Raw genomic sequence first — 12,122 nt, 5'->3', positions numbered from 1 at the left:
TACCTGAAATTTAGACATTTTCAGTTGTGCGCCGTGTTGTTTGGAGGCTTTACGGTCGCGCCCCTCCTCCTCTGCTCAGTTTGTGAGCGTGTGTCTGCGCGGCGCAGAGGAGAGGAGGGATCCATGTTTTAACCCAGCCAATTAAACACAAGCGTGCGATAAACGAATGAATCATGACAGCTCCTCCAGCGAAAAAATGTCGTTCTTTTCAGCCAGCGTGGGCAAATGACTGGGGCTTTGTGCAAAAAAAATGACCCTGCTGTTTGTGCATTATGCCTCGAGAGCGTTGTACTTCGCACATCAAGGGTTAAACGTCAATACGTAACGAAACATAAACATGAATTCAAGGACGAGTCTGACAAGGCGAAGACATTAAAACGCGCTGTGTCCAGGTACGGCAAACAAACACAGACCCTGAAAACCATTGCTCACTGCTAAAAACGCCATTGATCACTGCATAGCAAAACACGGAAAATCTTTTACTTTTATTTTAATGCAAATATATTAAAGAAGCGTTCTTTTCACCTCGGAGGTTTTGTTTGGTGGCTTGCCTAACAAATAGACAATCAAAAACAGGAATAAAACACATTCCCATGTCAGCCAGTGTTGAACGTCAAGAAAAGGGGCTAGCAGAAAGCGTGTGTGTGCGCGTCTGTTTCAATTTGCTATTTTCTACTATAAGATTTCATTGGTGAATAGTATGGTGGCTGTCCATATCACTTGTTTTTTGATTATAGTTCATTTTTGTTGAAGAATGCTTGATTCTTATGGTCAGAAGTTGAAGTCATGGATGTCTACAGGCCTTTCCACGCTCACATCCTTTTTTTAGTTTATTGATGAACAAGAATAGTGCTGGATAAATAGGTCAGTTATACGATTTCAATGTCTATCCATGTTGTGTATTTGGACTCGTGTAAAATGACAGCTCAGTTGGATATAAACAATTTTTTGTGAGAGTCATTAATTTTGGTGTGGCACACTGATTTACAAGGAAATTTGAAAGTTGCACTCTTCACCGAAAAGGTTGCCGACCCCTGGTCTAGGGAATCATGAAATAAATAATGGCAATAAGGAAATAAAAGGAAAATGTCACCGTTAAATTTACTTTGGGGCAAAATCTTGAAAATCAACTATATCTTCAACAGAGCTGTGGTTAGTTGTTACAAGAATAACTCTAACGTTGTTTTAGCGACCAGCCAAATGGCCGCCTCAAATGGGTTAATTTTGCTCACCAATGCACTATAAACATAATTTTAATCAGAATGTCCCATTCCTATTCTAATAAAACATTCTAAAGATGATTTATGTAATAGGTAAGAAAATATTTACTGAATTGTTCATAATATTTCTCAAATCACTACTTTGAGATATTTCCTTTAAATGGTCTAGACAACGGTAATAATCCCATGAATCAATTCAGTGTTGATACACAATATTTTAATTCTTAATTTTAAAATATAATTTGTTCTGGTTTTAATTACTAAAATTCAAGCTAATATTAATGTAAACATATCCAATTATTCATGGTAGTTTCCCTTAATTCTTTTCAACTATGCTTTTATTTAATGGAGGAAAATCTTTTGTTACCAATTATTTCCTGGTAGCCACAATTAACCATTTAAACTCAATTGAATCAGTAATGTGCAATATGTACTCTATAAAAATTAGTTGTGTGTATTTGTCTTTGTTTGAGAAGCAAGTACACTTGGTTATATTCATAGTTGATTCAGGTGACTTTTTTTCATACAATTCCTAAATCATTCAGGATGTTACGTGGTAGTTCGAGCTTGATAGCTCAAATCTTGCTGAATATCTCCTATCGGCCTCTCAACTGCCTGAGAAGACACTGCAGTAAAGATAAGGAGGCCTTCAACAATCTGTAGGTGCCATCAACTTTCAGCCTGCTTGCGTAGAGCAGGGGTCTCTAACCTTTTTTATGCTGAGAGCTACTTTTGCTACTTAGTAGAGCAAATGGGGTTACTAAGTAAGTAGAAGGTCAAGAGAAAAAGAGAAACAGAGAGAAAGAAAAAAAGGGAGAGATGAATAGAAAAGAAAGAACAAAGAAAGAAAAACGAGAGAGAGAGACAAAGAGAAAGAAAAGTGAGAAAAAGAGAAGGATAAATAGAAAGAAAGTGGGTAGGAAGAGAAAAAGAAAGGAAGATAGAGAGAGAGCGCAAGAAAGAGAGAGAAAACGAAGAACGAGAGAAAGAAAGAGAGAGAGAGAAGGAGCGATAGAGCAAGAGAACAAGAGAGAAAGAAAGAAAGAGAATACCAGAGAGTGGTAGGAAGTAGGGTTAAATTGACTCATTGAACCTCTAAAAAAATAATTTCACTAGAAAATCAAAACGTCCCAGCTTTGGTGAGCTATTTAAAGAACATGTCCGCAAGCACCTCAGCTGTCCTCTGTGGGCACCCTGGTGCCCGTAGGCACCACGATGGTGACCCTTTTGTCACAGTCTGGCTGTCAGGTTTGGTTCTCTCTCTCTCTCACCCTTTCACTTTTCCTTTCCCCTTTTCTGGTCATTTCCTCCTTGGATTTGATTTGCACTCACATCTGGATTCACTTGCCCTGACTGCACCCACATTACCTCTCCTGCTCACCATATAAGAACTACTGTTTTGGGGCATGTTTGCCAGTTTGTTGCCACTCATGTCTAATTCTAAAATTGTCTAAGCCTTGGCTCACTTGTAGTGTTGGACCGAACCCTTGCCTCCTTTCCCTGACCGGTAGAAATTCTGCCTGCCAAACATTTGGACTGTCGCCAACGTGTGTTTATCGGGTCACCGACACTTTGCCTGCCCCTGGACCTTGACAGCTGCCTCTGGTGATCAATGAGCGGTTGTGTTGATTTTTCTGTCCCATTTGCGACTGGACCGAATGAACGACCCACTGTTGTTTTTCATACTTGCTTCTACCTTTTGCTTCTGTGCCACCAGGAGGGTGTCCCTGGCGTAGAGGGTACTCAATGGGTACCACTCACATAAAAGAAAGAAAGCCACATTAAAACAAAAAGACCTCAGCCCTAAATCTGTTTTATGGTATAGAAATAATCCAATTGTACAAGAACACAACCTGGGTTAATTGGTGGTTAGAAATGGATCGATGCAGAATCCTTCAAAGGGTGTGTTGGTTTTTCTTTCAGAATCTTAATATTTTAAAGCAGGAGTCTGCAAACCTTTTCAAGCGTTGGGCTACTTTGTGTTACTAATTAACGCAAAGAACACCCAGTTTAATGTGCATTTCTATAATGATAACATGTTATTACTATGATGATATTATGTGATGATTGGAATTCAGTTTAATAGACTCTGTCAACCACTAAATAAAACCCATTTTATTATGAAATCACCCAGCACCGGTGATTTACTGTATGTTCAGAACAGCTCAGCGGGCATCTTAACTGTCCTTAGGGGGCACCAGGGACGATTTTTGGTTCAGAACTTTGGGGGTGCTGAACACCCAGAGTGTCTGGCTGGTCAAAAACATTTTTTATTTCACTTAAAGTGACATAACATGCAAAATTCAATAATAACATTTTGATTAGAATATTTTGCTTAAGGCTTTTTATTTTAAAAAGTCGTTTTTATCAATTGAATGTTAGTTTTAAGACCGTTTTTGTTAAATGAATATTTTAAGGCTATTTTTTATTAATTGAATGTTCCCTTTTTAGTTGAATTATGGCACTCTTAGGCTTCCATAATAAAATCCTTCCACCATAATACCCCTGAGCCTCTACAGTCTTTGCCGCTATGCCGAAAGTGACACTAGCCGAGTAAATGAGGAGCATCGCTAGGAATTAAATGCACTGAACCATTTCAAGGCTGTGGAGTAGTTCTCGCTGGGCAGAAGGAGCGGGAAGCCCTCGCGAACGAATCGTGGTCGGAGATCGAAACTTCAGGTAGCCGGGACAGGAGATCGGAGCTTGAATCGGGGATCGATACAGGAAACAGAATCAGGATACGGGTATCTGGGACAGGAGAACGGAACTTGGATCAAGGATCAATACAGGAAACACAATCAGGATACAGGTATCCGGGACAGGAGAACAAGCTTGGATCTGAATCGATACAGGAAACAGAATCAGGATACGGGTATCCGAGACAGGAGAACGGAGCCTGGATCGGGGATCGATACAGGAAACAGGTCAGGATCAAACTGGGAGCCAGAGTCAAAAGTGCTTGACTTGCAGGTTCGCAGATGGACTGACCAGGAGTGACAGAAAATGACTTGTTTAAATAGGAGAAGGACTAATTAGGGAACAAGAGGCAGCTGGTGCTGAAAGGGTGACTGCAGGTGAGGGCAGTTCACAAATTATGACACTGTGAAGCCCTTCGAGACTTCTCATGATTAAGGGCTATACAAATAAACATTACTTGACTTAAAGAGAAATAATTACCTAAGAAGATAAAACGGATTATTTCGGTAAAGCTGAATTTGCATAGCAGGTCTAATGATTATTAAAACTGCAACATTTCCTGTTTACAGAAATAAAAAGGAAAGAAGAAGCGGTAAGGCTTGAATTTTCGGGGTTTGGCTGACTTGAATTTACATGTCTCATTTCTGGTAGTCATTTGAATGACTCACTTATCGGCCAGACTGTGGCACGCCTTTGTCAATATAATAAAGGGTTTCTTTTTAATGAATCATGGTATGTTGGAATGATTTGCTCAATTGTGCCTCTACACATTGTTGGAATTTCTTGTTAAATCAACACAAACTTTAATTAATCATCTGACTCCAATTTGTGACCTTTCCCAATCACCACTCATCCAAACAATTTGCACGCTCTTTTCTGCATAGAAAGTTCTCAGAAGCTGGCATTTCACTCACGAGTGGATTTATTTCTAACACACAAATCAATACATCTCTGCACGCTTCTCCTTCCAAAAAACGCTCAGCAAAGCATCTCCTCCGCCCCTTGGCTGGGTCCCATTGGTCTCCCGTCCCGGAAGAATGGCGCGTCAACTCCGCCTGGGCCCCCAGACAGCTATTCACCTCCCACTGCCTGAGATCTGCCCCACGTGATCTACTCCACAAAACTTTTGCACAAATCACAGAGAGTCCAACAGACAAAACCCAGATTCAGCAACACAGAACCTACGCGAACATTTTGATGGGCTCGAATTATTTCTCCTCACCCCCTTCCAACGCTGCATTATTAAAGAAATTCTGTTATCCTTTTTTTAGCTAGCATGTTTCATATTTAAGCCTATAATGGAAAAGAGTTTTTGAAATGTTATCATTTTTGGGTGTGCCCAAAAACAGGCTAATTTAGCCCAATGTGCCTCAACACAAGAGCGTGCCATGAAACCCTGTCCAGTGTGCCGCAAAATATTGCCCAAATTTAGTTTTGCAGGAAAAATAAAATTGCCACAGTTTAGTAACTTTTCTGTCTTCCAGTGATTGAACGAGTAACTAACATTCGGGGTTTACTTTTATTTCTATTTGACAGTGTCACAAGAAAATGGTGAAAGTAAGAAAAGGCCTGCCTCAAGTAGAGTCCAAACGCCACCCAAAGAAAGATGGAATAAACGATTTGACTCGATCGTGTCTGAGAAATACACGTACTTTGAAGGCACATCATGAAGGAACTGACATGAGAATTCAATGATACAAGCCAGGAGATGGAAACAGAGGGTAACAAAGTTCCCAATTCAGAACAGCTGCGTCAACTCCTTACTGTTTCTGTAAAATTAGCCCCAAATCCCAATCGAAAATGTACCCAAAGTAAAAAGAATGCTGTTCTTGAACCTTTTGTTGAATACAGACAGGTTTTGGTCTCTTTTGAAAGTTAACACTCCCAATTGTCCCAAACTGAAATAATCACTGAAAGTGCTACTACCTAGTGCTAAGTTAGAATGCCTGATTTTTTTTTTTGCAATCAAATGCCTGTACCATGGGCATCTTAACTGGAAAACAGGTGATACAATAGCTTGAATCCATACCTGGTACCATGTCAAATTTGATCACTAAACATTGTATTTTACACATTATTATAATGTTAGATCTAGGCGTTTCCAAAATTGGCCATTTCGAGGCGACCAGTTCACAGCCCTAACAACTTTGCATTTGTGTATTTTACATTCGTCAATGTTTAAAAATTATGAAGTCAATCATTGATTGTGCACACTTACACATGATAATCCCGCGTGAAAAAGGATCCCAGGTTGCATTTATGCACTTTTGATTTGAACACTGATTGCAAAATTGCATACATTTAGGTTGGGAATTTCATTGGCTAACCAATGTGTTAGTCATCATTTGAATTGGTCACTAGTTGAAGCCAAATTGGTCATTACATTTGATTTTGTATTTCAAAACAGGCCCTCATAGGTTATCACAGGCTAAGGGTGGTAAAAAAAACGCCTGCAAGTGGCCATGTGCTGTCAAGGTACGAGGCTAACGGAAGTATTGAAAATAATCTTGCGAGTCTGTTTATTTTAAACAGGAGATATGGAGCCAGACAGATTACGACAAGGCTCGTCAAACGATGCAGGAATGCTTTTAGGGGGATTTTATTAATCTGTCAGCATTATCGTGTGTTTTGTATAAATATTTTACACAGTTGGATTCAATGGACTCTTGTGAATGTAACCAAACCTTATTTGCGGGAAATCGTGTCATGAGTAGAAGTTCCCAGGACTTTTGGGTGAGTTATGCCTGTTTATAATTTTCGGGTATCTTGTTTCAGACTGATAGTGAGGTTTCTGTTGAGTATATTTTGATGAGTATATTTTGAAATGGTCAAGTGTCTTGAGTCCCAAGAGTTAAGGCTTTCCAATGATATGTGGCATGACGTATTTCAGTGACAGGTGACATTTTGACACGACTTTCGTTAAGGGGTTAGGAAACACTGAAGAATTGACGACATTACTGAATTGCAAATGAAAATACAAAAACGCATAGATGTTTCCATACAGAATTTACTAAAAGAAAATGAAGAATATGGAATAAAGGTAGAATGGTTCAATTGCGAAGTTTACCCTAAAAATACTAGTTCAAAAGTCCAACAAAAGAAACAAATGATACAAGTCGTATATAAGAAAAATCTTTGAATTGAGACATGAATGTGAAATAAAAATAAGATGCAAAAATGTTTTAAAATCGCCGTTGCTTGTTTGACATATAATCCCCAGGTCCGGGGAGGCCCCTGGGGAAGACGCCCTGGCCTCCAGGCATGTTGATGTTGTTGATGTTGTTCATGTTGCCAACGTTGCCCATGAGAGGAGTGTTGTCGGCAGTCATGCTTGAGGGGCCCATATGCATCCTCATGTCTTTCTCTCGGCCCTCGCCCTGGAAAAATTGCTGTGATTAGTCGACATACGCAAAAATCATTAGACATAGCCTACCACGAATTACATTGTTGACTTTTGTCGCCGGGGACATTTACCAACAGAGTAAGTAATCTCAACATTATGTAATCTCTGCTGAGAGCTGCTCAGGCGCGTATCTGACTTAAATGGTAACATAAGCGTACCGAAATGGTGGCGTTTTCGTCAAGCATGCATCCCCAAATTTCTCACCTTTAGAGAGCGATATGGCAGTAGCTCGGTGACGCACAAATATTAAAAGATCACGTCAGACAGTTGAAAGAAACGGAGTCTGACGCACCTCAGCAGGATTGAAGTAATGTTCAAGCCAGGGGTCTCCAACCTTTTTTAAGCTGGGAGCTACTATCTGTTACTAATTAGCGCAAGGGGTACCCAGTTCTTTCTTGATTTATAAAAAATAAATGTAGCAGGATGGCTTGCTAAATACTTAAAAAGATAGTTTAAGAGTTAGTTAGGAAGGTAAACAAGTAAAAAACTAAAAGGGAGCGAGATGGCCAGCTTGAATAATTGCTGACTAATCCGCGATTAAAATAGTCGTTAGTTGCAGCCCTACCTGGAAGCCGCCTCTGAAGCCTTCCTGTTGCCGCTTCATCAACTCCTCGTTGCGCATTCGCATCTCCTCTTCCCTCCTCCGACGTTCCTCCTCCTGCCGGAGCTCAGCCTGCTTACGCTTTTGCACCTCTTGGCTATGGATCTCCTCCATCCTGCGCAGCTCCTCCTGCCTCCTCAACAGGTCTTGCCTCATTAGCATCACTTGATGCTCCTGTCTGGCAGCCTCCATCTCAGACTCCAGCTTCTCTTGTGCATCTTTCATGTTGCGGTCCACCATCTCGTACTGCTGCTTCTCCATCTCCATTAGCGCCTTCCAGCGCATGGCGTACTCGTACTCGAAGGAACCCGGCTGAGCGAAACGTGGTGGCTGCTCACGCTCTTTATGGTACTGCTGGTTCTTGTTGATGAGTTTTTCAGACAACCCCTCCTCATCATCCAGCTGCTCCATTGGCTCCACAGTAATGGGTCGAGGGAAAGCGGTGAGAAGATAGGCGCTGTCAGTGCATTTGTCCAGAGCTTTTCTTGCAGCTGGCTTGGTGGTGAACTCCACAATTCCCCTTCCAGTGGGCCTTCCTCGGTCGTCCACAACCACCACTGCTCTTTCAATCTGCCCAAATACAGAGAAGGCCTCCTCCAGAAGCTCATTGGAGACATACTCGGGCAGGTTCTTCACAGACAGAGCAGCACCGTGTGTGGCAAACCTTACACGGATGGGTCTACCTCGGAACGGGGCATCATCTAGTTCAGCTCTGGCGATTTCTGCAATGATTCTGGTCTCCAAGCGGATGAAGCCGAAGCCTCGTTCCTTATTGACAAAAACCTCAGTGGCTTTGCCGTACTTGGCAAATAGCTTCTCAAGTTCCTCCTCCGTGACTCCGGTTGGCAGGTTTCCCACAAAGAGCCTGCTGCGCTGGGTGTAAGTCTTCTCACCGGGTTTCCTGAAGCTTTGCAGATCCAACGTGAAGGCCTCATTCGGGCGAGGAGTGTCATTCGGCTCCTGGCCGTTAGCGTTTCCTCCATGTTGGTTCATGTCCCCTTGTCCGGACAGACGATTTGGACCATGATTCTGAATAGGGCCTCTGTTTCCCTGCATGTTTTAGGCTTGTAACTGTGGGAGCGTGTCGATAAATTTCCCGGATCTCTTTACAGAGAGCGGCGTTTACAATCGACAAAGATGGCGACTCTGCGTGTTGCGGCGACCCTATTGTGACGTCAGTTTTGTTGGGTCGTTTGCGAACGAAACGGTTTTATGAGCAGGGTTGTTGAAGAAGGCGACGAGAAAGTAAGAGAAATTTCATTTAAAATAATTCACAGGATTTACCCCGCCAAAGTGCATATAGCAACAAGGTTTAAATATAATATTGATGTTTTTGTTCCACTCAAAGGTGAAAAAAATGAAGTCTGAAATTTGTCATTTTATAGCTGATAAGCTTGACAATGAGTTCCAACTATTTAGGAAAGATATTGTACTTGGCATATTTGACTCAGAGACGTTTAAAGCCAACGGAAACCTTTATTGTCAATCTTATCATCATCACAGCGAAATTATTCATTCCCAAATGCAAATTCACTCGTAAATATGTCTTTCATTGCTTTTCAATGCGAAGTTAAAACACTGCCATACACATACTATCCATAAAACCTTACCAGAATAAGAAGGCCATTAAAAACAATAATATTTGAAAACATTTGGCCTCCGTATGTAGCTTTCTTTCCCACTCTGGTCTGTTTTATTTTGTTGTCTTTGTGTGTTTGTATTTTGGTTGGGAACATTTGTTGGCCTGGAAAGGGATGGATGCCACCAGGCTGTACTTGCTCAAGACACACCACAGAAAATGGTGCTTCTACGACCCTAGTGGTTAAGGGATGCCCAAACCCACACCCACCAGAGTTTAAGTGTATTGTTTTGCGCAACATTGTACGATTTTTGTATGGTAATGTATTGTGCCCTTGTACACATGTCACTTAAGCACGTGACGACACCATGACGGACGGTAGTAACCCGTAGTTAACAGTGGACAAGCCCAGTAAACAGGAGACAACATCAACAAATCAGTTACACTATTCAACACCATCGGCAATGATTACCGTACTTAAATGAATATTTTGCGGCTGTTGGATGAGTTGGCTTACCATGAGGGAAAACACAAAGGACGGTGTTTAAAGAAACTGAGAATAGCATTGGCACTGCTAGTTTACAAGCCATACAGTCTTTACATTTTAACACATCTAAACAAATCGTTCTGTCTGCCTGACTTCAGTACACGCCATCTGTACCACTATATTCTGAATGGAGTTTCCCCATACACCGTTAAAAGCTTAAAAAAGTCTGGATACCCACCAGTTCTTGTCGAAGTTGCGCTGACAAATGTGCTCGCAGCGTAAAATGTCCCCTCTCACGCAAACGTTACTAAAATTATTTAATTTCTCATTTTTGGTGGGAATGTAATAGAACAGTAAAGCAAGGGGCATTTGCACCTTGTATAGAAACCTCTTTTGAGCATGTTGAAAATATTTCCGTTCATCCATAATCTATACCGCTCATCCTCAGTAGTGTCGCGGGGGTGCCGGTGCCCATCCCAGCTATCTTCCGGCAGTGGGAAGGGGACACCCCGAACTGGTTGCCAGCCAGGCGCAGGGCACACAGAGACAGACAGCTCGCTAGCTCATTTACACCAAGGGACAATTTCGACCGTTCAATTAACCTGACATGCAAGTTTTCGGAATGTGGGAGGAAACCTCACTGCCCGTGGATGGATGGTGTTATGAATGCACTGGGGGGAAAGAGGTCTAAATATAGTGGAAGCTAGAGCTCTCGTTGGTGATAGGAAAGAGTGGAGAGGTGTTGTGAAAGGATAGTGGGATGTTTAAACGTGTTCTAAGGGATGTGCAGGGCACCTGTATGATGCGGCAGGAGTAAACCAGTAAAAGCTGTCGGGCCCTGCTGTTGAACGGAAGAGTGTGTTGTGTCACCCTGACCCGAGTTTCTTGTGTCCCGTTTCATCTGGAGCGACGAAAGCGTGACCAACTTAGGTGCCGAGGTGCCTAACTTGTTCAGGTGTTTGGGTATTTGGGTTGGCATCGGTCAAATTTTTTGTGTTTTTTGCTTTTTCCTTTTTTTCTTTTCTTTGTTTTTGTGTATGTGTTTGTCTTTTGTCAGTCACCCCTCTCGAGGGATATGGCTAGGGTAGATAGATAGATTGATATTATTATATTGAGTGTCCTTGACGTTAATCGTACCTACTTAACATAAAATCACTCGATGCTACATCAAACGTAGGGCGTCAAGGCGGATGAGTGGTTAGCATGTCAGCGACACAGTTCTGAGGTCATGGGATCAAATCTTCCTGTGCAAAGTTTGCATGTTCTCCACGTGCTTACGGCCGCTATTGGTGTGTGTTTGAATGGGTAAGAGTGAAACACATTGTAAAGAACTTCGGGAGGTCTTCATTGACTTGAAACGCGCTATATAAATGCAGACCATTGACCATTTACCCCGGGGACTCCGGTTTCTTCCCACATTCCAAAATGAAAAATGTCAGATAAATTGGCCAGTCCAAAATGTCCCTAGGTAAGATTGAGCAAGTGTATTATCTGTCTCTGTGTGTCCTACAACTGGCTGGCAATCAGTTCAGGGTGTCCCCTGCCCACTGCCCTAAGATAGCTGGGATAGGCTGCAGCACCCCCACGATCCTACTGAGGATAAGCGGTGCATATAATGGATGAATGTATGTGTTAGCTGTATTTCTTACTGTATTTGTTAAATAGTTAATATTTTTACTTTACATTTTGTTGTGTCGTGTGTTTTTCAGGCATTTGGTGTCGCTTGACTTTAAAGTTGCTTAATATAAACCACTTAAAATTTTGAATTAGGTAAAAGTCTGCTGTAGATTTAAACAATAAAGACTACTATGATACAATAGCATAACACATTTTTCAAATATTTTTGGGTGCATTTATGTTTCATTATCATTGGTAACACATCATTTAAAAAATTTGAAGAATTGAAAGAGCCGACTCATTCAGTAAGCTAAGCCGAAAAAGGCGTTTCTCTCAAAAGAGTCGGAATTCCCATCTTTAGACGTCACAATATAGCGACGACCTAATTCAAATCTTGCCGTAAAGGCAACAACTGCAAAAAACAGCACAGCTACTTTGTTTAATGGAAAAATGGTTAAAGTTTAAGCTTTGCTCATGTCGAACCACGGCTTGAACATGTGTTGCATGAAGGCGTCTTA

The 12,122-nt window shown here is 41.6% G+C and overlaps 1 protein-coding gene across 1 annotated transcript; it reads right to left on the bottom strand.

Moving 5' to 3' along the window:
• Positions 1–6,906: 6,906 nt before the first annotated feature.
• Positions 6,907–9,107, bottom strand: nono (non-POU domain containing, octamer-binding). The gene is made up of 2 exons (XM_088335364.1): positions 7,886–9,107; positions 6,907–7,294 (listed from the first exon to the last, which is right to left on the bottom strand). The coding sequence occupies exons 1-2, from the start codon at positions 8,975–8,977 to the stop codon at positions 7,100–7,102; spliced, it is 1,287 nt and encodes a 428-aa protein (XP_088191490.1). The 5' UTR covers positions 8,978–9,107; the 3' UTR covers positions 6,907–7,099.
• Positions 9,108–12,122: the final 3,015 nt, after the last annotated feature.

Source organism: Urocampus carinirostris, chromosome 5 (assembly GCF_059441175.1).
Source record: "Urocampus carinirostris isolate Australia breed hairy pipefish chromosome 5, RoL_Ucar_1.0, whole genome shotgun sequence".
Classification (NCBI taxonomy): domain Eukaryota; kingdom Metazoa; phylum Chordata; class Actinopteri; order Syngnathiformes; family Syngnathidae; genus Urocampus; species Urocampus carinirostris.
This window is presented reverse-complemented; position numbering and strand designations above follow the sequence as displayed.

Coding starts and splice junctions, on each gene's coding strand:
- nono (XM_088335364.1), bottom strand. CDS start 8,977: ATGCAGGGAAACAGAGGCCCTATTCAGAATCATGGTCCAAATCGTCTG. Junction 7,295..7,885: donor GCTTCAGAGGCGGCTTCCAG/GTAGGGCTGCAA, acceptor CAATTTTTCCAG/GGCGAGGGCCGAGAGAAAGA.